This window comes from Epinephelus lanceolatus, chromosome 18 (assembly GCF_041903045.1).
Source record: "Epinephelus lanceolatus isolate andai-2023 chromosome 18, ASM4190304v1, whole genome shotgun sequence".
In the NCBI taxonomy this organism is placed as follows: domain Eukaryota; kingdom Metazoa; phylum Chordata; class Actinopteri; order Perciformes; family Serranidae; genus Epinephelus; species Epinephelus lanceolatus.
This window is the reverse complement of record NC_135751.1, coordinates 3,729,892-3,755,516: the sequence shown is the minus strand read 5'-3', so window position 1 is coordinate 3,755,516 and position 25,625 is coordinate 3,729,892. Positions and strand designations below refer to the sequence as shown.

At 43.6% G+C, this 25,625-nt stretch overlaps 1 protein-coding gene across 1 annotated transcript in view; it reads right to left on the bottom strand.

The window, feature by feature from the left end:
* Positions 1 to 23,869, bottom strand: part of clpp (caseinolytic mitochondrial matrix peptidase proteolytic subunit) — a 28,598-nt gene extending 4,729 nt beyond the window's left edge. The window contains exons 1-6 of the mRNA XM_033645289.2: positions 23,760 to 23,869; positions 22,262 to 22,360; positions 18,582 to 18,653; positions 18,406 to 18,502; positions 6,434 to 6,621; positions 6,220 to 6,325 (exon numbers count right to left, since the gene is read on the bottom strand). Coding sequence (XP_033501180.1) covers positions 6,220 to 6,325; positions 6,434 to 6,621; positions 18,406 to 18,502; positions 18,582 to 18,653; positions 22,262 to 22,360; positions 23,760 to 23,771 — 574 coding nt within the window. The 5' untranslated portion in view covers positions 23,772 to 23,869. The remainder of the gene's footprint in view (positions 1 to 6,219; positions 6,326 to 6,433; positions 6,622 to 18,405; positions 18,503 to 18,581; positions 18,654 to 22,261; positions 22,361 to 23,759) is intronic.
* Positions 23,870 to 25,625: the final 1,756 nt, after the last annotated feature.

The following is a 25,625-nucleotide window of genomic DNA, read 5'->3' as shown; positions in this document are numbered from 1 at the left end:
TGGAATCCCATGGTTGTGTTGGTCACTCTGGCGTAAACAGCACGCCCAAGCTGATCCCACAAGTGTTCAATGGCGTTAAGGTTAGAACTGCTGGCAGGCCATTCCATCCTCTCCACTCCCAAATTCTGGAGGTGGTCTCTGATAAACCCTGCTCTGTGGGGGTGAGCGTTGTCATCTTGGAGGATAGAATTCGGTCCCAGACTGTGGAGATATGGGATTCTCTCTGCATTGAGATTGCCTCCAATGATGACAAGCCTCTTTTTTCCAGTGAGGGAGATGCTGCCCCACACCATCACACTGCCTCCACCAAAAGATGCTGCTCTACCAGTGCAGCAATCAGCAAAGCGTTTTCCGTGTCTTCTCCACACTCTGACCCTACGATCCAACTGCCATGGGCAGAATCTTGACTCATCGCTGTAAACGTTCCTCCAGATGTTCAGGTTCCAGTGCATGTGTTGCCGAAACTAGTGCAAACGGGCCTGACAGTGAAGGGCAGTCATGGCAGGCCTTCTGGCAGCCCTGTGAGACCAGTGATTGGCTGCCTGCAGTCTGTTCTGGATTGTCTGGGCAGAGAGCTGCCGGCCATATCTTCCTGCAAACCTTGACTGCAAATCTGTAGAAGACTGCCTACAGTTCCTAAGTGCTGACAGGATGAGGAAACAGTCTTCTTGGGCTGCCGTCTTCTTGGGATGCCTATTTCGCGGACTGTCTCTGACATCCCCCGTTATATGGAACTTGGCCTTCAGGTTGCAGATGCTACTAGGGCTCACTTTGCGGAACACCAGCTTGAAGTTGCCCTATTGCACGGGCTCTATCCAGATCAGTCAAACGTGGCATGCCGATTCTTAGAGCAGACACCAACTGACCACTGTAGCAGGGTCGATGCTCACAGGTGCTGACAATCAGGTGCCAATCAGGCACATGGGGGTACCAGAAGCTCAAAACAAGAGTCAATAGCAACAGCAAAAAAAAAGCTGTTTGGCATTGGCAGAGAAGATTTGGCAAATTTTTCATGGACGCAACCCACATACTCAGCTCTGCTGCTCATCCCCAAATGCATGTTCCTTACAAATGTGGCACCATTTAAAAGGGAAATAACCAGGCATTCCCAAGGGTATAAGATTCATTGCCAAGAAGCATTGTTACAACAAAGAAATAATCTACCAAACACAAACTTCAATAGACTTTACTAGCATTTGACATGTGTTGCCAAAGCACAATTAAAAATAGAAAATTATATCAATTAAAAAAAAAAAAAAAAAAAAAAAAAAAAGTACCTCCAGTCATAATTTGATTAATTGTGAACAGCTAAGCTAGTAAAAGATTACTTGATTTCCAAAAGGCAAAAATCTTAATGATGACACATTTCTTAAATATTCTAAGAAAATTTTATTTTTAGGGGATCTAAAGTGACAAGCAAAAGTTTGGGCTACCTGCATAGTCAGTACTTAGTAGCGCCCCCTTTGGCAAGTATCACAGCTTCGAAACACTTTTTGTAGCCAGCTAAGAGTCTTTCAATTCTTGTTTGGGGCAAGCTGTGTTGTGCACCCGAGATCATATACAGATGCAGCCAGGTTACAATAAGCCACCCAGCAGTATTTAACTTATTAAAATGACCACCTTTATCTGCTGCAGCATCAGTGTTACAAAAATATTAGTTATTAAGGAAAGCCTAAAATGTTGTTACAATTGGCCCAGGTCTCCCCTATCTGGAAATATTGAGTTAGTCTCTCAGAATAATGAGAACAATCTGAAAATAACTTGTGCCTGAAAATAATTACTTAAATCATTTCGAAAAAGTTGCTCATTAAGAGACTTAAATTTCAAAATTACATTTACATTAATTAAAGGTAGGGTCTGGAGGATTTTCCAGTTGCTGTTTGTAAACACACATTCAGATTTGGCCCCTCCTATCAGGCTCAACTCTCCCGGGTGTACGGAGCCCGGAGGTATGGAAGAAGGCTTCACAGAAGAGGTTCAGGCAAGGCTCGCGCTGGTGCATGCTCGGACACGCTCGGGCACAGCACCTGCGCTCTCTCATTGGCTGGGGAAATCTCCGCCAAGAAGCGGTCCGAGCTCACAAAAACATCAAAATACAGTTAAAGGGCAGGAGCTCTGCAAACAGACTCACCACCACACATGAGTAGAAGCCCATAGGTGATGATTAAGCAGGATTTCATTTGTACATGTCTATATTTTTTGTTTGAAAATCCTCCAGATCCTACCTTTAAGAGACAAAATCATTTTTTTAGTTTATAATGTGAAGAATTGTAAAATGTCATTTTTATGTGGTAGTTCAAACATCGACAGTGACGATGTGTTGAATGTTTGCATCAAAAGTTTGTATAGCCCACTTAGTGTAATGATCTGAGTGACTGGGAAACCTTTTCAGATGGAAACACTCACCCATTCAGAGGGAATGAAAAGGTTCATGCTAATGCTAATTATGTGTTTGAGCTCTCTCACCTTCCAAGATAAACAGGACCACATTATGTCGCATTAGTGAAAGTACCACGCTCCTTTTCAGTTAAAACTCTGCAGGCTACGTGCAGCTTGACCATTGTTGCGACTGCATGTGAGGATGAAATGCCAATTTCAGCCTGTGATCTCTCACTGACTGACTGACAGCCTCATCCAAGTGACATTTTACAATTCTTCATATTTAAAACTAACGAAATTCGTTTCTGCACATGGTTACAATTCTCCTCTGCTCTCTGTATCGCGCTCGGCGGAGTCGTGTTGGCAACCATGCGCCACTCCGCACCGACGCGCCTCTGCCACCGTACAGTCACAGATGTGTTGCAGCATGACACGATCCATCAGACACATGAACGTGCTCAAATGGTCATCAATATTACGGCGTGCAGGTGCATTTGGGCCAGCTACTTCAGTCAAGATGTGCTGTGACTGTGCTCTCCCAGTGCGTAATCCTTGCTGTGTACGCTTCCACACAGTCCCATCTTTTCCAGTTGCATGGCCCTCACACAGATCTGGTTGATCCGAACTATACAAAATACAATTTGTTTCGCAAGTGCAGTAATCATACTAGAAACTAGGCTACTGTACAACATCATATGTATGTATGTATGTATGTATATATATATATATATATATATATATATATATATATATATATATATATTTATAATTAGTAAACGTGTTTTGTGAGAGTGGAGACTTGAGTGTCACAACATCATAGGGCTGCTGTGATTGTGAGGGTGAAGCGGGGGGGAGCCTCTGCCACCAGAAGCCTGGGCCTTTTTCTGAATGCCGGCTCTGGCTCCTCATCTTTAGTCTCGCCACCAGACAGAGATCAGAGATCTCCGGCTTCTGATAGTCTGGGGACACTCCTTTCTAAAGTGTGTTTAACACACCGGAGAAAACAGCCAGTGTTCTGAAAGTTTGCGCTACTCACTCAGGATGAGCTACCAGTAGCTCATCCTGTCAGACTAGTCTGATGAACTAAGCCTCTCACTCGTAATGACCTACCCTGGCAAAAACATTGTTTAGTAGCTACTCAGGTCAGATATGTGTAAGACATACAGACATACAGCCTATATAAATGTAATTATAAGTAGAGTAGCTCATTCTATCAGGTAGGAAATATCTATCAGAATGGACTGTTACCTCTATAAATGTGGTTAAAAGTAGAGTAGCTCATTCTGTCAGGTAGGAAATATCTATCAGAATGTACTATTACCTCTATAAATGTAATTATAAGTAGAGTAGCTCATTCTGTCAGGTAGGAAATATCTATCAGAATGGACTATTACCTCTATAAATGTAATTATAAGTACAGTAGCTCATTCTGTCAGGTAGGAAATATGTATCAGAATGGACTATTACCTCTATAAATGTAATAAAAAATATGGTAGCTCATTCTGTCAGGTAGGAAATATCTATCAGAATGGACTATTACCTCTATAAATGTGGTTATAAGTAGAGTAGCTCATTCTGTCAGGTAGGAAATATCTATCAGAATGGATTACTACCTCTATAAATGTAATTATAAGTAGAGTAGCTCATTCTGTCAGGTAGGAAATATCTATCAGAATGGACTACTACCTCTATAAATGCAATTATAAGGAGAGTAGCTCATTCTGTCAGATAGGAAATATCTATCAGAATGGACTATTACCTCTATAAATGTGGTTATATTAATTACATTTATAAAGGTAATAGTCCATTCCGATGGATATTTCCTACCTGACAGAATGAGCTACTCTACTTATAATTACATTTATAGAGCTAATAGTCCATTCTGATGGATATTTCCTACCTGTGAAGATCCCGGGTAGTTTAAAGTTTTGGGCGTGTCCTCTGGAATTTTTTTTCTCCGCTCTGCACATGCGCACATCGTGTTGGTAGGTCATTCTGAGCGGTAGGTCTATTTGTCAGGACACTGGCAACAAAGCAACGCCTCTTGCATTTTTTTAAAAGGACACGCCCTCCCAGAAATGTGCGCTCCGCCTTTTCTCGTCCGCAAGGAAACAAACACACAGAAAGCTTGAAAATGGATGCCGAGAGATTTAACTCCATTTTATCAAACGTGTGCTCAGTCCACAAGATTGTGGAAATGAAGTACTTACAGCGACTTTGTTTAAGACTTTTAACACAGTCGGACTATGTTTACGAGCACAAGAGTTCAGCGAGCCACCAAAGGACCACCCTGCGGTTTTACTATTGGTTCTGCAACGTAGGGAGGTTTTTAAACTCTGAAATTGTATCCGCCCATCTAAACACAAAATCAGGGAGAAAGACATCAGTCTTTAGTTAAGCAAAGCGTCTGTGAGTCTACCTCATCTTCAGATGACTCCTCCTCCCCTGGTGAAAAGGACGGATCATCAGCCTGTCCCTCATCCAGTTCTTCTTCTCTCATTTCCACCGTTGTGTCTCCCCCCATCCGTCTCTCTCTCAATCACCTCTCCCCCATCTCATTCTCCGTCACTTCTGTCCTGAAGCATTGCCAGAGCTTGTTCGACATTCATCCATTTTCTCTGGTTCATAATTAGGCTACACGATCCAATCCCTCTCCTTTCCTCTTTTCTGTCTGTCTGTCTTTCTTTCTGTCTGTCTGTCAAAACTAGCTTGCATTTTGCAGAGAGATGAGAGTTTTATTGTGACAAAGTTATAAGCATTTCAAAATGACAGGGGGGTAAAAATGATCCATTGGCAGTTCTAGTGTTAATAAATAGCAATCGACATTTTATCACAAATTCCTCTTGCATCAGATCTCACAATTCAAAAATCATGGCAACTATTCGACAATTTTTCGAATAAGAAACAAACTAAATAGCCTTATGTTACAAGCTGAGCCTGATGTGTGTGGCTTGTGTGTGTGTGTGTGTGTGTGTGTGTAGTTGTGTATGTGTGTAGTTCATGTTGGAGGTATGAGACGTTAGTGCGCCGGATGTGGTGTGTGACGTCAGACGGATGCGCCCCAGGAAGAAAGTGAGGCATGTGCTCTGTTGTTTACATCGAGCAGCCACAGTGAAGAAGCCTACGCAGTTCTACATGCTGTTTTTGAGTTATTTCCCTCTATGTAAAAGTCAGACACTGATGAGAGAGGCTGTGCATCATCCCTGCAGTGCTGAAAATAAAGTGCCGTTCTTTAACGCAGACGAAGTCCTGTTGTTTATGTGTTGTTGCAACAACAAGCTAACACAAGCTAAAGGAGCTAATGGTCTTCGGAGGTCCCTTTACTACGGTTCGGGGGTCTGCCAGCTTGGCGTTGGTAACACTTATTTATCTTATTTACACGACGGCATGTCATTTCTGTCCCTACATGGTGCGTGTTTAAAATCCTCCTCTGCTCTCTGTGTCGCACAGCGGAGTTCGGCCCTGATGCGCGCACGCGCACACACACACACACACACACACACACACAGGTGAGCACACAAAAGCGCTGAAGAACTCGTTCCCTTTCTTGAGAAGGAGTTCCTCCCCGCTCGCTGCCATGTTTGTGTATCAAGCAAGCGGGGGGGAGGGCTGAGCCCACTCTGAACTACGGGAGCCCAGCGTGGAGCGGCAGTGGCAGATTTTAAATAGAAACTCAATTTTCATTAAAACAAATCGGCCTAAACTGCAAATTCGAATTAATCGACAAAATCGATTTATCGCCCAGCCCTAGTGTGTACTGTGAGTAGCCTCCTATTGTGACACAGTGAACTAGTAATCCCACTTAAGCACCTGTCTATGACTAACATGAGTGGAACCTACCGATGGTTTCAAGCAGCTGTCCTGTGTGTTTGGCATAAATGTTATTGATCTGTCTCTTCAGTTTCAAGATCTCCTCTGCCTGGATGGCGATGTCTGTGGCTTGACCCTGGACACAAAGCGCTCTCATTATGATTTTCCTCTTTCAGTGAAATGATCACCTTTACAGGCTGGATTTCAGATCACAGAATCAAAGGACGTGAAGAGAACAGCTTACCCTGGCACCTCCTGAAGGCTGGTGGACCATGATGCGGGCATTGGGAAGTGAATGCCTCATGCCCGATGTTCCTGCTGCCAGAAGCAAGCTGCCCATACTGGCTGCCTGGCCAACACACCAGGTGGAAATAGGATTGAGGATATACTGCATGGTGTCATAAATGGCCAGGCCTGCTGTCACCACACCACCTGAGAAAAGGAGGCAAAAGAAATGGCATGAATTTAAAGGCTTGAATTTCCATTTTAAAGGGCCAGTGTGTAAAATGGGATGAAAACCGTTGAAAACAGTGACATCAGTGGTCAAATTCTAGATTGCAGGGCTCACTCGCTCACCCCTCCCATCGGGTAAATGACGGTGGCCTCGTAGGGACAAAAAGCCTTGCGCAGACAAAATTTTTTCAGGAGTAGGTCTATCTAGCGACGAGGTGAATGTTTATTTAGAAATCTAAACCATGTTACGATATTGTAATGAATCCCTCTCGAGCAGGAGACCAGAGGAGCGTTCGGGAAAAAGGCCCATTTATTTGAGCACTCCAAAAACTCCGGTAACACTCCAGGGGGTAAAAGACTCCGTCCCAAACTCTGACTCTTCTAGCGTAACACACACACTTCATACACACATACTTGTTTACAATACCTAGCAGGGACCCCCTCCCCTCTCTGCTCCACCAATCTCCCACCGGCACACTGACTGACAGCGTAGCCTGTAAACAGAGCTCAGCTGTTTATTTAGCCTAGCAATATCTCCGGACTATAGTAGCTGCAATGGACGACTTTGAACGCGATTTTGAAGAGTTTCTTGTAGCGGACACAGACCCAGAGCCATACCTGTTTGAGCCGGAGCATACAGATGAGGAACTTAGATGCTGAGCGGGCGAGAAGAGAGGCTGAATCCTCCGCTCACATTTTGCTGCACAGAATGGGATTTGGTGCTACCATCATTGGGGAGATATATCATCAGGAGGAAAAGCACCGCAGAGAGTGCATCACAAGGAGTGAAGTTGCGTCTTCTTTTCCTCGCAGATGACAGTTCAGGTTCATTCTCTCCTGTTGCGTGGTAAGTGTGGTCCATTCGCAAACTTTATAACTAAAAAAACTTTTCACTACTCTCCATCTACGAACTACTAACACTCTCTGCTGTTTCCTCCTCCTTCCTTCCTTCCGCTGTCTTCGTTGGTTTATTTATACACGTTCTCTGGCTGGCTGGATTGTCCGCTTGGTCTGCCGTACATACATGGCGGCGCAAGATGGCGACCTCTCTAAAGCAAGGCCCTTGCTATATATATATAAAAGCATATTTATAAGGCTACGAAAACCAAACGAATTTTATTTTATAGCGATTGTACACTTATATAAACATATTAATGGGTAGAATATTCAGATTCAGATTCAGATTTGATAATAAACCAGGCCAAATATTACACTCTGGCCCTTTAAAGGCTCATGTTTGGATTTATTCAAAACTCAATATCAAGATCAATAGGGAAACTGAAAGACAAACTGGTCTATTAACTATTACTATATCGTACAAATTAGTATAATTAGGCCATAATGAAGTGTTAAATAGAAGAAGAAAGCAAAAAAGTAAATTATGATGTTATAATTGCATTCAAAAATGAAAAATGAAATTAAAATTCCAAAAATGGAAAATAGAAAAGCTTCAATGTAAAAGTTGTAGCATGTAATGTACAGGAAAAACAAAAACATATAAGACAATTTAAAAGGAAAAATGAGCTTTATCATTTTTCAGGCATTGTTTTTTGACTGAAAAGAATAGATGGCAGTGCAAAATATGAGATTTTTCATTTCAATGCAAAAAAGTGAAACAAAAAGTGTGTAAGGGGGACAGATAACCACCTAAATCTATATTTGAAATAACTCTTCTCTTAATCTATTTTCACCTGTACTCTACAAATTTTGACATGCACATGAATCTAAGAGCTTCAGACACCATCAGAGACCATCAGGGAATATCAGAGACCATCAAAGGTCATCAGAGACCACCAGAGACCATCAGAGATCATCAGAGGACATCAGAGATCATCAGACACCACAGGAAAACAACAGAAACCATCAGAGACTATCAGAGGTTATCAGAGACTATAAGAGACCATGAGAGACTACAGGAGACGATCAGATGCCATCAGATCCTATCACAGGCCACAAGAGACCACGAGAAACCAGCTGAGACCATCAGAAGCCATTAGAGGCCACCAGATACGATCAGAGACTATCAGTGACGATCAGAGATCACCAGAAAATGTCATAGGCCATCACAGACCACCAGAGGCCATTAGAAACCATCAGATGACATCAGAGGACATTAAAGAGCATTAGAGACCATTTGAGATGATCAGAGGCCATCAGAGACCATCACAGATCATCAAAGAGTATCAGAGATCATCAAAGACGACCAGAGGCCATCAGAGACCATCAGAGGAAATCAGAGGTCAGAGGAAATCAGAGACTATCAGAGACAATCAGAGGCCATCAAAGGACACCAGAGACCATCAGAGGAAATCAGAGGTCAGAGGAAATCAGAGACTATCAGAGACAATCAGAGGCCATCAAAGGACACCAGAGACCATCAGAGGCCATCAGAAGCCACCAGTTACGATCAGGGACTATCAAAGGACTATTAAAGAGTATCAGAGACGACCCCACACCACCAGAGACTATCATAGGCTTTCAGACACATTAGAGAGTATCAGAGACCATCAGAGGCCATCAGAGGTCATCAGAAGCCACCAGTTACGACCAGGAACTATCAAAGACGATCACAGATCACCAGAGAATATCAGAGGCCATCAGAGACCACCAGAGACCATCAGAGGCTATCAGAGACATAAGGGGCCACTAGAGACCACCAGAGACCACTTGAGATGATCAGAGGCCATCAGAGACCATCACAGATTATCAAAGGGTATCCAAGACCATCAAAGATGATCAGAGGCCATCAGAGGAAATCAGAGACTATCAGAAGCCACCAGATACCATCTGAGACTATCAGAGACCACCATAGATCTCCAGAGAGTATCAGAAGCCATCAGAGGCCATCATATGCCGTCAGAGATGATCACTCACCACCAGAGACCATCAGAGGCTATCAGAGACCACCAGAGGCCATCAGAGACCATCAGGAGACATCAGATGACATCAGAAGCCACCATAGACCATCAGAGGCTATCAAGGGCCACCACAGACCATCAGAGACAACCAGAAAACCTAAGAGACCATCAGAGCTCAGGAAAGAGTATCAGACACAATCGCACACCACCAGAGACTATCATAGGGTTTCAGAGACATTATAGAGTATAAGAGATCATTAGAGACCATCAGATGTAATCAGAGGCCATCAGAGATCATTAGAGACCATCAGATGCCATCGGAGGCCATCAGAGATGATCGCTCACCACCAGAGACCATCAGAGGCTATCAGAGACCACCAGAGGCCACCAGAGACCACCAGGAGACATCAGAAGCCACCAGAGACCATCAGAGGTCAGCAGAGACCATCACATACCAGCAGAGACAATCATAGGACTTCAGAGACATTGGAGAGTATCAGAGACCATAAGACGTCATCATGGACCATCAGGGACTATCAGAGACCATCACAGATCACCACAGAGTATCAGAAGCCATCAGAGGCAATCAAAGGACAGCAGACACCATCAGCGATGATTTCACACCAACAGAAACCATGGTGTTGATCAGCAAGATGGCGTCTGTGTGTATGGCTGGCCGTCTGCTGCTCCCACTTTGGCTGGCATTTTTGTTGTTTTTAATCCTTGGCACTGTACAGATCAAGTTTCTGCCAGTGTATGATCGCCAATCCCTCTTAGATCTGAGACATAATGTCAGAGATCTAGGTGTATTTGATCACGGTGGACAGAAAACTCTGCCCCCACTCCTGTCGGAAATCCCGACTCACCTTTACCGGGCCTCAGCTCTACCTCCCTGGCGGAAGCGTCTCCGTCGCTGCGGTAAATGCGGCGGTTGGCTGGTGAAGCTGAAGGTCTGCCTGGCACGATCTTTGTCCATTTCCCAGTCAGAACATGGATTATCCCTTCCCTTCGCTGTGCCCTGGCGTTTCCTGGACCCGATCGACGCCTGCCTGGTACCTGTCACCGGTCTGGTTGAGGGATTCCGGCCCCGCCGCCCCTGCTCTCCCCGGCTCTCTCAGAATCAGGGTGAATCTCCGGAACCTGAAGACACTGCTCCGGGCTCCCCGATCCGCCGAAACACAGGCCCCGGCTCCTGCCAGGATTGGCCTGGTAAATGCCAGATCACTGGCAAACAAAACTTTTATCCTGAGGGATTTCTTCAGCTCCCGTGGCCTGGATTTTCTCTGTGTGACAGAGACTTGGATCGGTGCTGGTGAGTGCAGTGCTCTTGTCGAACTTTTACTGGCTGGTTGTTCTTATTTTAACTCCCCGCGGACGTCAGGGCATGGAGGAGGAACGGCGACTGTTTATAAAACTGACTTTAAATGTAAGCAGTGCGCTGTGTCATTTTCCTTCTCCAGCTTCGAAGTGACTTTATTTGAGGTGGTTCGCTCCGACCTGGTAATGTGCACTGTCATCTACCGGCCCCCCAAGTACCATAAGGACTTTGTGAAAGACTTTTTGGATTTTCTGGCTGAAATCATGCCAAACTACGATCGTGTCCTTTTTCTTGGGGATTTTAATATTCATGTGTGCTGTCCTGATAAGCCGTTGGTGAAGGACTTTTTAAGCCTTATTGACTCTTTAAATTTGGTGCAGTGTGTGTCTGGTCCCACACACGAACATGGTCATACATTAGATCTCGTTCTTTCTCATGGTTTGTCTGTATTTAACTTGGAGATCTGTGAAAATGTCATTTCTGATCATATGCCCGTATTGTTTGAAGTTGGTTTCTCTTGTACTGCAGTTAAATCCTGTTCAGCGCTGTTGGACTTTTAACCCTTCCACTGCTGGTCAGTTCTCTGCTGCGTTCAACCAGCTCTGTGTCCCCTCTGACTCAATGCCTGCTAACATGGAGGAGCTCAGCTCCTGATTCCACTCCTCCTGCCGAACCATTCTGGACTCTGTGGCTCCATTAAAAACAATGCAGCGTAAAGTGAAACCCGAGCCCTGGTTCAGTGACAGAACTCGTGCAGCTCGATGGGAGTGCTGCAAAGCTGAACGCAGGTGGAAGAAGGACAAGCTGCATGTTTCAATCTAAATCTTAAAGGACTGTTGGCATCGTTATCAGAACACTGTTAAAGAAGCCAAAAGAGAATACTTGTCAAACCTCATTGTGTCAAATAGCCATAACCCTCATGTGTTTCTCAAAACCATTGACTCTGTTTTAAATGCCTCACAGTCTGTCTGCTTGGAAGCATCCCCTGAGCTGTGCAATAACTTCCTGCACTCTTTCATTGACAAGGTTGTTAACACAAGGGCTCTCATTTCAGCTCCTGCCTCTGACCCCTCTGTCTCTGTCCCTTGCCTGGCTGTGCTTGATAAATTTGAGCTTGTGACTTTGTCATTTTCAGAGGATGTGGTTGGCCATATCAAGCCATCAGGTTCCCCTTATGTGCCGCTGAAGAAGAGAGATGCTTTCTCCCTACAACCGTTTCTGTCATGTCTTGATGACATTAAAGCCTGGATGGCCTTAAACTTTGTCAAATTTCAATGAAAAGAAAACAGAGGTGATGGTGTTTGGTCCAAATGGCTCTATATGGCACTATATGTGAAGCCAACAGTTTCTAACTTGGGTTTTAAGATGGACAGTGATTTTAAATTGGAGCGTCAAATTAGCGCAGCAGTAAAGTCCAGCTTCTTTCACCTTAGACAGCTGGCAAAGACGAAGCCTTTTCTTGCACAACAGCACTTTGAAATAGTAATCCATGCCTTCATCACGTCCCAGCTGGATTACTGTAATGCACTTTATTTTGGAGTCAGCCAGTCTTCCCTCGCACGTCTTCAGTTGGTTCAGAACGCTGCTGCTCGGCTCTTAACTGGAGCACGTAAGAGGGAACACATTACGCTCATTCTGGCCTCCCCCCACTGGCTGCCTGTGCACTTTAGAGTTCATTTTAAGATTCTTTTATTAGTTTTTAAATCTTTAAATGGTCTCGCCCCGCCTTACCTCTCTGAGCTGCTTCATCCCTACGCTCCTGCTCAGTGCCTCAGGTCAGCTGATCAGCTGCTCCTGGATGTACCGAGGTCTAAGCGGAAGCTCAGAGGGGATAGAGCCTTTTCTGTAGCGGCTCCCAGATTGTTGAACGATTTACCTCTCCACATTAGACTGGCCCCCTCACTGTACGTTTTTAAAACCAGTCTTAAAACCCATTTTTACTCCTTGGTTTTTAACCCAGCGTGAGACTCTGCTCTTGTTTTACTGTTTTATTGTTTTTATTGTTCGTCTTATGTTTTTATTTTTGTACAGCACTTTGTTTCAGCTGTGGATGTTTTTAAAGTGCTCTATAAATAAAGTTGAGTTGAGAAACCATCAGAGGCTATCAGAGACATTAGAGAGTATCAGAGACCAACAGAGGTCATCAGACACCAACAGAACCATCACAGATCATCAAAGAGTATCAGAGACCATCAGAGTCCATCAGAAGCCACCAGTTACAATCAGAGACTATCAAAGACAATCACAGATCACCGGAAGATATCAGAGGACATCAGAGACCACCAGAGGTCATCAGAGGCTATCAGAGACATTAGAGAGCATGCAAGACCACCAGACACCACCAGAGGCCATTTGAGATGACCAGAGGCCATCAGAGACCATCATAGATCATCAAAGGGTATCAGAGACCAACAGAGTTCTTAAGAGAACACTAGAGACTATCAAAGACCACCAGTGACCATCAGAGGCCATCAGAAGCAACCTCAGGCCATAAGATGCCATCGGAGAATACCAGAGACCATTAGATCATCAGAGTATCACAGACTGTCACACACTATCAGAGACCACCAGGGACCATCAGAGGCAATTAGAGACCACCAGAGACCATTAAAGACTATCAGAGGCCACCAGCGATCATCTGAGGCAACCACAAGCCATAAGATGCCATCGGAGCCTATCGGAGACCATCTGAGATCACCAGAGTATCAGAGGCTATCAGAGACCACCAGGGACCATCAGAGGCCATCAGAGACCGTCAGAGACTAACAGAGGCCACTGGAGACCATCACTCATCATCCTAAAGTATCAGAGACCATCAGAGACTAACAGAGAACACCACATATCATCAGTGAGTATTAGAGACCGTCAGAGGCCATCAGAGACCACCAGAAACCATCAAAGACCATCAGAGACCATCAGAGTTCATCAGAGTCCACCAGAGGCCATCAGAGGCCATCAGGGACCACCAGAGACCATCAGAGATAATCAGATACCACCAGAGGCCATCAGAGTATCAGAGACCACCAGAGACTATCACAGATTATCAGAAAGTATCAGAGACCATCAGATACCACCAGAGATCAGCAGAGGCCATCGAAGACTATCACAGACTGACACAGATCATCAGAGACCATCAGAGCCCACCACAGATTGCAAATTTACAGGCATTTTTTTTCATGTTGTAAGGCTGGTGTAGGCTAATGTGTGTGAGAAGGGGGAAAGTCTGAAAGTGAGTGAATAGTTAACTGCGAGGATCACGTCATCTACTCTCATCAGTAGGCTCGTTAGAGATAAACTGCGCCTCGCCTGCAAAGTGTACGAGAGCAGGCAGCTGCAGCAGGAGGTGGTGACAACAAGCTGCAATCAAGTAAGAGGCTGAATCCAAACGTCCACCCTCTGGACTTGCAGCTGAGCCCTCGCAGACTTCAGCTGTATGTAGTGTGATGTGTTTACTGTCATCATTTAAAGTCTGTGACGGCAGAGACTGCAGGCGACAGCCCTTGAGACTACTTGACTCGTTGCCATGGAAAGGTTCAACTATTGCTGCTGTCATATTTATATATGTCATATAAGTTGATGAACAGTGCCTACTCACCTGTTGCTGATTAGGGCTGCCACTAACGATTATTTTCATTGTCGACTAATCTGTCGATTATTTCTTCGATTAGTCGACTAATCATTTCATCGAAAAATGTGTTCAAATGTTGAAAAATGTCGGTCTGTCTCGCCCAAACCCCAAAATTACGTCATCCAATGTCCTGTTTCATACTCACGCCAAAGGGTTTTAGTTCACTGTCACGGGAGAGTGTGTAAAGCTGCCAATATCTGAAACTAAGAAGCTGCAGTAAGAGTATTTTGGGGTACTTTTATAGTACTTTTCTATGAAAAATGACTCAAACCGATTAGTCGACTCCTAAGATAGTCAACGATTACTTTAATAGTCAATTAGTCATCGATTAGTCGACTAATCGTGGCAGCCCTATTGCTGATAATGAGTTATAAATCCCATATATAGCCTTTTTTTGTTACTAAACAAGGATGCATTAATACATCTTTATATAACAGGTGACACGTGTTCAAAAATAGAAATCTTTATAAATAAGGACAGGAATATATATCAATAAATTGGGTATTTACTGAAACGAGAAACCTTCTTTTGTTGTTTTTTGGCCAATTTTTTTCGCCTAATGAACTGCTCAGTCTGAAAGGCTGCAATAATAAAATGCATTTTCAGTCCCTCTACGGCCTAGATTTATACATATTTCTGTGTCATGATGTGGTCGAATATTATTTCTGGCTGACACAATTCAAGTAAAATTTTAACAGGCCTAACTATCAATAACTATGTTACACATTCATAAGGTTTTTTCGGCAGTTGAAAAACCCACATCATCACGTCTGTATTGCAATGAATTGTGGGTTATTAAATCAGTGTCTGATTCTGCTGAAGTCTACTGCCCAAGCGGACTCTCTGGAAGTCTGCAGAAAGTCCACTTGAGGCCGCTTGTGGACTGGCTGAATTGTGGATTTGGAGCCCTCAGCACTCCCAGACTTTCCGGGAATGTGCCTGCAATGTCAACGAGTCTGCAAGTGCGGTGAAGTCCGGACATCTGGGCTAAATCCAAATGAATCCAAACTCCTATATCAGTTTGTTCTCAGTCTCCAATTATTTTGATTAGGATAGATTCATTTATTAAAATGCTTTACAGGCTATATGTAATTTATGTTCATGGTTCAACCTCCATTTTACATGAATTCTCCTGTAAATCAGCATCATATCAGTTTGCTGCTGCAGAGCAGACCTGTCCCCTCAACTACAGAGGCTAAATAAATTGTGTCTTGACTGTAAGGTTAATATTTTCAGAGGAAAAAAATACAAGACAACAGCTTTCATTAAAGATCAGTCAGATATAGTCAGGGCTTCACATCTGTACAGATATCATTTTAAGAATCCTCACATCCCACTGACAAGTCTCTGTGTTGCTAATTACTTCATGATGTTTGGACTTAAAACAGTCCAACGTTAATATACAGTAGACTACATATAGTTTATGATAGTTAAAATGGCCAAAAATGTGAATAACTGTGTTGCAGGACGATTTAAGGTTAGCCCCTACATTTTCTGCTTGTGCTCCTAAAATTTTTCAGTTAAGGGCTACAGTGCTCCTACTAAAAAAAGTTAGTCTGGAGCCCTGCATTTCCATAAAAATAGGGCTACCTTCTTGAAGGTGTGTCCTTAACTGATGACGGCTTGTCTTGAGTGATGATGTTTCAAAGTAGAGTGCTGATCCATGGCTAAAATCCCTTCTTATTTTTGCTGCATGTGTTTTTCCACAGCAGGGCAGGTAAAAGAAGTTTACCTGTTGGAGGTGAGCTGTTTGTAGAGGTGCAGTTAGAGCCTGTTGTCTGCAACTCTAAATCTAACATCTCACTGTGGCTGTTGGTGCTTTTACTCTTCCTCCCTGCTGTATTATTAGATTTGCCTTAATTAAAGAAAAGCTGTTAAAGTTCTGCTAATTCAGTTATAACACATTTCTTTTCTTCTCCACAGACATTAGCTAGCACTAGCTAGCAAGTTCTGTTGGCTTGTTTCAGACAGTGGAGGAAGATGATAAAAGTGGTGCATTCAGGGATACTCATTCCAAGTGCCGGAGAGCACTCTGGCACGAATTGGACGTTAGTAAATTTGTAAAACTGACACAATGTACTGTTCAGTTATCCAGAGCACCACACTCTCGGAGTGGCAGAGTACTCTCAGCACTCCATCTGGAGAGATGGAGCAGCAGACTGCCGAGCGAACCGCAAGTGTTACTTGAATAAGTAAACACTGACCAACGTGACCAGACTGGCCGACCCGTATGCTCTCACTCAGTGGATGGATGATTTGACAGGATTGCTGAAGGTGGGAAGGCTGGCTTTGTGGATGATTACTATGCCAGTCTTACAAAGGAGGACAACACTTTTAACGATTTCCTCCAGTTTGTTTTGCTTTCTAATGTTAGCTAATGTGCTAAAAAGTTAGCGTTTGGAGACATCCAATATTCCTCTTAATACCTCCCCAACTTCTGATTAGTTGGACATGATAACCCTTAATACACATAACGTTAGTCATCCCTGTAATAGTAAATACTTTTTCCTTAACCTGATATTAAGTGTGTGCACATGCGAGCATTTCAGATGACTGCCTCCGTCCAGTCCTTTTGTCTTATTGGATTCAACCCAGGCTGTCTTGTCTGTTTTTGTTGATAAGCAGTGGCGGCTGGTATGTGCTTAAATTTAAGTTTTGAGCCATGAAGCCTTCTACTATGGCACCCAATAACACAATAAGATGACATTTTTAGACTCCCATGCCCTGTGGTGGCAAGTCGTGTTTTGCCTCCAGCTAACAATCTGAAGTCATTGTGACATCAGTCAAGTTCTCCGTTATTTTGTTATGTAAAAACTTTTATTGCGAAGCACCAAAATACGGAAATGTTGAGTTTACAAGCAGCAACTTCACAAAACTTTTAATACGGCCGATAGCAAACATGAAGTGAAAACAGGATGCAGGAGAGAAACTAAATACCAAACCAGAGATTCAGTAAGAAGCTCCAAAAGTTCTAAGAGCTGAAGACACAGAAGCCCCTTTTACACTGCCAGATTTTCGGCGAATGTTGGGCTGTTTTGCTGGCAAGCTGCAAGCGTTTAGACACACAGAGCTGGATTGGCGAGTTGATCCGAGGTGCCCAATTTTCTGCCTCATAGGGTAGACATATTGGCGGAACCTTTATGGTTTAAAAAGAACAAGGCGCCCTTCCGCCACGGGAGGGGCTGTTGATGACTTGTGAGAGGAGCTGTTGATGACGCTGCATGTGCGACCCACTGGCGGTGGATAAACAGGAAAGAGCTGATAGCAGGAATGAGCAGCTAGTAGCAAGAGGGAAACACAAACCTGACAGACACTGTGAAGATGAGCAACTGGGGAGACAAGGAATAGCACGCCCTCCTTGTCCTCGCAAACGAAGAGGCCATTAATGGTGATGAAGGACGGGCCAACTTACGAGAGAATCACCGAAGGACTGACCAGCTGCGGCTTCCCTTGGAGCAAGGCTATTTACGTCACATGCTGAGCTACATGTTTTGTTACTCGCTCACGCCCCCCATTGCCCCGAAAAAGGCACATTCTGTAGGTAGGCGGCATTTTGCTGCACTCCCTGATTTTGTTTTATACTGCCAATGCTGAACAAAGACTGATTGGGCTTTCCTGCAAATTTGCACAATTCTTGTTTAAAAAGGGCTAGAGACTTTTAAAAAAGTCTTTCTCTCTGGTCTCCAGCAGACAGAGGTGAGTGGAGTGGAGTCTCGTAACACACATGCTTGTTTGAGGGGGAGAGGCAGGATCGTCAGTGGTTGGCTGTGGTCGACGGCCCTGCTTTTGGACCTACTCCATAGAGGGTCCATCCTCAGTGCGGCTTGTTGTGGCACGGCACATCTAAACTGACAATGGAAACACAAATCGCTCCGGCATGGCTTTACTCGGCGCGGCCAAGTGTGACAATGGCAAAAGGGTATGAAGGTACCAGAGACCATCAGAGAGCTTCGTCTTACCTGGACTGTTGATGTACATGTGGATGGGTTTGTTGTTGCTTTCTGACTGTAGGAAGAGCAGCTGGGCGATAACCAGACTGGCTACAGTGTCATCAATCTGATTGAAAATAGAAAATACTTTGAACACATGTCTAAAAAAAAGGTTCACTCTTGATTACATCCAAGGAGACACTTACAGGACCCATTACACAGATGATTCTCTCTCTCAGGAGGCGAGAATAGATGTCATATGCTCTTTCTCCTCTCCCCTGGAAAAAACAAAAAGGCAGAATTTTCGAACTCATTTAACACCAACACAACTATTCTATCTAGTGTTGTGAAGAGCCAAAAAAATGCATTAGGCCTGTTTCCACTGCAGGAACTTCGGGGTAATTTTACGGGGCCGGGGCCGTTGGTGCATGTCTCCACCGCAGGAACCACCCCCGAAGGACAAAGTTCCGGAACTTTTACAGGGGCTAAACAAGTCCCTGCCTCGGAGTAGGTACTCAGAACGGCCCCAAGAAACTCCTGGCTGGGGCTTGGGGATTACTTGGTGCTGACTGGATATACTCAAGGCGGGATGTGACATTTTGTAAATAACAACATGGTTATCGTAGATTAGCGGTGTCTGTAATAACTCCGGTCACGGTCCGTGAAAAAAAAATTTTTTTTCCAGCAGATATCTTAGTTACAACATGATTGAGCTAGCAAAGCAGTTTTGTGTTGCTATGTGTGGTATTTATTCAGTTTTGGGAAATCACGATGTCTAGAAAGCATCAGCTGACAGGGACAGCTAACAGCAGCAGCAAAGCTAACATCAGGACATCATCTGTTAAAAGCCTCCCGTTGTCGGATACGACATGAAACTACTCCAGTTAGCTCAATCATGTTGTAACTAAGACATCCGCTGGAAAAAATATTTTTTTCACGGACCGTGACTGGAGTTATTACAGACACCGCTAACAGCTAACAGCGTCCCTACGCCCCTACGTCCCTACGTCGCCCTGGTCAAAATGGTCGCGCAATGATTACATCAATCAATCAATCAATCAATCAAACTTTATTTACACTGCTCAAAAAAATAAAGGGAACACTAAAATAACACATTCCAGATCTGAATGAATGAAAAATTCTTATTAAATACTTTGTTCTTTACATAGTTGAATGTGCTGACAACAAAATCACACAAAAATTATCAATGGAAATCAAATTTATTAACCCATGGAGGTCTGGATTTGGAGTCACACTCAAAATTAAAGTGGAAAAACACACTACAGGCTGATCCAACTTTGATGTAATGTCCGTAAAACAAGTCAAAATGAGGCTCAGTAGTGTGTGTGGCCTCCATGTGCCTGTATGACCTCCCTACAACGCCTGGGCATGCTCCTGATGAGGTGGCGGATGGTCTCCTGAGGGATCTCCTCCCAGACCTGGACTAAAGCATCCGCCAACTCCTGGACAGTCTGTGGTGCAACATGGCGTTGGTGGATGGAGCGAGACATGATGTCCCAGATGTGCTCAATTGGATTCAGGTCTGGGGAACGGGCGGGCCAGTCCATAGCATCAATGCCTTCGTCTTGCAGGAACTGCTGACACACTCCAGCCACATGAGGTCTAGCATTGTCTTGCATTAGGAGGAACCCAGGGCCAACCACACCAGCATATGGTCTCACAATGGGTCTGAGGATCTCATCTCGGTAACTAATGGCAGTCAGGCTACCTCTGGCGAGCACATGGAGGGCTGTGTGGCCCCCCAAAGAAATGCCACCCCACACCATTACTGACCCACTGCCAAACCGGTCATGCTGGAGGATGTTGCAGGGAGCAGAACGTTCTCCGCGGCGTCTCCAGACTCTGTTACGTCTGTCACATGTGCTCAGTGTGAACCTGCTATCATCTGTGAAGAGCACAGGGCGCCAGTGGCGAATTTGCCAATCTTGGTGTTCTCTGGCAAATGCCAAACGTCCTGCACGGTGTTGGGCTGTGAGCACAACCCCCACCTGTGGACGTCGGGCCCTCATACCACCCTCATGGAGTCTGTTTCTGACCGTTTGAGCAGACACATGCACATTTGTGGCCTGCTGGAGGTCATTTTGCAGGGCTCTGGCAGTGCTCCTCCTGTTCCTCCTTGCACAAAGGCGGAGGTAGCAGTCCTGCTGCTGGGTTGTTGCCCTCCTACGGCCTCCTCCATGTCTCCTGATGTACTGGCCTGTCTCCTGGTAGCGCCTCCATGCTCTGGACACTATGCTGACAGACACAGCAAACCTTCTTGCCACAGCTCGCACTGATGTGCCATCCTGGATGAGCTGCACTACCTGAGCCACTTGTGTGGGTTGTAGACTCCGTCTCATGCTACCACTAGAGTGAAAGCACCGCCAGCATTCAAAAGTGACCAAAACATCAGCCAGAAAGCATAGGAACTGAGAAGTGGTCTGTGGTCACCACCTACAGAACCACTCCTTTATTGGGGGTGTCTTGCTAATTGCCTATAATTTCCACCTGTTGTCTATTCCATTTGCACAACAGCAGGTGAAATTGATTGTCAATCAGTGTTGCTTCTTAAGTGGACAGTTTGATTTCACAGAAGTGTGATTGACTTGGAGTTACATTGTGTTGTTTAAGTGTTCCCTTTATTTTTTTTAGCAGTGTATATAGTGCCTTTCATACATCAAAAATGCAACCCCAAAGCGCTTTACAAACTAAAAACATACAAAAAAAAAATACTACAAATATTGAAAACCTGCCCCTCCCACCCCCACATAACAGAACAGGAGAGGACAGGAGCGGGAGAACTGTGGGTCGCCACACGAGCAGCGCATCCAGAGCCCGGTAACTTCACAGGAACCTTCCTCCTACTCCGCTCTCTCAGTGGAGACACGGCGGTTGAGAAGGCCGAGTGAGAGGACTTTCCTGTAGTAGTTCCTGCCCCCCCAATAGTACCAGGAACTTCTTCAGTGGAAACAGGCCTATTGTGCAAGAATGCCTGAAAGTTTTGACCCCGCCACTGCATTCAATTATTCATGAAATGATTTCAACCTGCTTTAAATATTAGGATCCAAAGATGACACACACATGTCTGCAAAGACTTCAAATCTTTGAAAAGTGGCTTCTGAAGACTTTGTACTGCAAACAGTGACTACGTTTAGATTGCCCTCATTTCAAATGTTTGACTGTTGGCAGATCAGTGTCAGCACCTGTGAGCATTTGCCCTGCTACAGTGGTCAGTTGGAGTCTGCTCCAAGAATCGGCATGCCACGTTTGACTAATCTGGATAGGGCCCGTACGATAGGGCAACTTCAAGGTGGTGTTCCGCAAAACCAAGTTGCGGCATTATTTGGAGTGAGCCTTAGTACCATCTGCAAACTGAAGGCCAGTTTAGCTTAGTTTATGTTACTTTTATTTAATCAAAAATCTTTATCAAGCTATTTTACAACCACTCAGGATTCAGGATTGATTGTGTTGTGGGATTATAGTGCCCATAAAGAATCCAGCAGTTTTTATTCTGCATACTGAAAGTCTTAGGATCCAAGCATTTGTTCTTTTTCCTGTGTGAGGACACGATACCACTGTGGGTGAGTGCTCTTTCCTCCATTTTTTTCACTACTACACACTCCTTCTTCTGTTTGTTCCAAGCAAAAAACAAAACAAAACAAAAAGTAGATCTTATCCCTTCCTGAACACCAGAGCCCAAATCCAACTCAGACCAGCATAATGCAAAAGCCTGAGTAAGTAGATGCGTGTGTAGATTTCCCATCAGTGTTCTTCAGGGCTTTATTGAACCATGTCTATGGAGTGAGGCTGCTCTTTTTTTTATCTGCACAGAGAAGTCATGTCATTGGTCATTAGTCATTAGTCATTAGAAATTAAAGTCACTCACCGTCTGCTCCACAACTATGGGTATAAGAGGACTCCTCCAAACAGCACTATGATGGATGGACCTGCATTTCAGGGTCAAGCCTCCAATGTGTAATGCCCTCTGAGGACACAGACATGCAGAAAACACACAATGGTTTCTACAGTTCTGTCAACAATTATGGCAGATATTCCATGTAAGACACAGGAATAAATAGTAACAATAGTAAAAATGTATAAATAAATAGAAACAATATACACAAAAAAGAAAACAAATAATTTAAATCACCCGTTTTTGAGAACTGGGACAACTCATGTCCAACCAAAAAAAAAGAAAGAAAAAAAAGGTTTTTCCATTTTTTTGGGTGAAACATTTATTTATTTTAATTGATTGTCTGTGGAATCCTGACAGAGGAAAACTGGGCTTTAATGTTATTTTGTTTAAAAATTGGTCAATTTGGTTACAAAGACATCATCTCTGATTTGTTCCAGAAGTTCATAACTTACTGATCATACAGCTAATTAAATAATCTTGTATTTAATTCAACAAAAATCATTCAACTTTTCCTTAATGTTTATATTTTAATACTATGATGTTTTTTTAGCCTTATGGAGTTGACAAAGTTTTCAGCTGCACAAAATGGTATTTGAGGAAAAAATTAATTACTGAGAGACTGGCCTAATGCAAAGTTCAATAGTCAAGACTTTGATCTTCTATAATATATTTTCCCAACATAACTACAGGTATTAAAATGTAACATAGAAAAAGACAGTGTACTCTTGTTTTCACTATTTTCAGGGGTTTTATAGACAACTTGAGTCCATCTTAAACTTAACTAAGCATAAAAATGCCTTGCAGCAATCTTTTGTACTTTTACTTGAACACAGCAAGTCTCTTCTTGAGGTTGGGTTGGTGACAATCATTTCAGTGATGCGTTACATCATTGTGTTACACTTGGATAAATCAGGCCGTTATCTATTCTCTCCATCCACTCTGCATGACACAGACTAATTTCTGTGTGTAACAATTAGTAATTAGTAAAGAATTTGCTTATCTTTGCTGAGCTTATCAATGTTTAAACTCAAATAGTAGCCTTTCAGTCTGTTTCCTTTGAAAGTTACACTGTGACACACTTTGACTATGATGACGGGTGACATCGGCACCAGGCTCAGCTGTTTTCAGCGACTGTAAAAAGACACGGGTTGTTTCTCTAAGTCAAGGAAGGATCCTCAAACGGCCGAATTTGAAGGATGCTAAGGATCCGGACCCGTCCTCCCAAAGGAAGGCTCACTGACTTTGAGAAACAACCACGGGCTTGTGTTTTGGGAAAGTGTTAGAAGATCATATGGTCAACCTTACACAAGCTGCTACCATCACTTAGCTAACATGCTCAACACGACAAGCTGTAATGACAACTGTAACTTTAACGGGAATCTGACCACCGGTTTCTTTAACACAAATGTCCGGTAAGTTACACACCACGCTAACGGGAGGGTTCCCTGAAATTGCTGCATGTACTCACTCGTAATAGCATGTTGAAGACTTCCAAGTTTTTTCTGCCCCTCTGCTCTGCTCAGTTTGACCCACACTTACGCCGGAACCGATTTCTTCTTCTTCGGGGCGCTCGGTCTCCGACCGACCTCATTAGCGCCCTCTAAAGGACGGTGACTTACAGGTATACTGTAGATTAAATTCCCGTCGTGTTTCCACTGAACATCCTCCCAGGCCATATAAAATTGTTCGAGACATAAACGCACGGCTTGTCACACAGGCTACCACACATAATGGGCCCTCCCTAATATTGTGTTACAAATCAAACACTGTAAACCCCAATCCATCCATGACACAAAATGTTAATGTAAAGTCTACACAAATACCCAGCATTGTCAAAATGTCATAAAAGCTTTATGTACACTTGACACAAAAACTCGTACTTTGTGAGCTCGACATATTTTTTCTATGTTGAGTGAACATTTTTTGAGTTTTGGTTTAATTTGGCAAAATGTATACATTATACCTAATTGGTTTAAGGCCAATAGCATCACTATCACTGTACACTTAACATATTGTGTTTGGGCTTAATGGGTTGAGTTTCCCAGCATGCCATGAGACAATGTGTTTAAGGCCATAGACACATAGACATACAGTACAGGCCAAAAGTTTGGACACACCTTCTCATTCAATGCATTTTCTTTATTTTCATGACTATTTACATTGTAGATTCTCACTGAAGGCATCAAAACTATGAATGAACACATGTGGAGTTATGTACTTAACAAAAAAAGGTGAAATAACTGAAAACATGTTTTATATTCTAGTTTCTTCAAAATAGCCACCCTTTGCTCTGATTACTGCTTTGCACACTCTTGGCATTCTCTCCATGAGCTTCAAGAGGTAGTCACCTGAAATGGTTTCCACTTCACAGGTGTGCCTTATCAGGGTTAATTAGTGGAATTTCTTGCTTTATCAATGGGGTTGGGACTATCAGTTGTGTTGTGCAGAAGTCAGGTTATATGAATATGAATTTTAACAGTTGTCCAATAGGGCTGTCGGCTGTGTATTAACCTGACTTCTGCACTTTTCCACTAATTAACCCCGATAAGGCACACCTGTGAAGTGGAAACCATTTCAGGTGACTACCTCTTGAAGCTCATGGAGAGAATGCCAAGAGTGTGCAAAGCAGTAATCAGAGCAAAGGGTGGCTATTTTGAAGAAACTAGAATATAAAACATGTTTTCAGTTATTTCACCTTTTTTTGTTAAGTACATAACTCCACATGTGTTCATTCATAGTTTTGATGCCTTCAGTGAGAATCTACAATGTAAGTAGTCATGAAAATAAAGAAAACGCATTGAATGAGAAGGTGTGTCCAAACTTTTGGCCTGTACTGTATATATCCCACTCTGGGGTTGAGGCTCTGATAGGCAGTGGCAGTCAATGCGGCATCTATGTATATATGTCTATGTTTAAGGCCATAAGCAGAAGAAAACTGTGTTTAAATGTGTTCTGGATCACTCACATTGGGCTACCCATTATGCAGTGATTTATGCTTATGTATTTCACAATGGTTCTAATGGAAAGACTTGTTCTTTGTTTCTTTTATCTCTTTATACTGTGTTGTTAATATTGTCATGAAAGCAATTTTTGCACCATGAATTAAGTTGTATATACAATTGGTGACTTCCTGCCTGTGTGGTCATTGGTGTAGTCAAGTATAATATTGTATTTATAACACCAGGTGGCTTTTCCTTTGTTTTAGCGTGGTAAGTTGAATCTGTCAGCACTTTATTTATAGGGCAGCTCCTGGCGCACCACATTTGCAGATGGACGGCCTCACCTCTATGGAGGACAGAACTGCCAAAATTAAAAATAATTACATAAATAAATG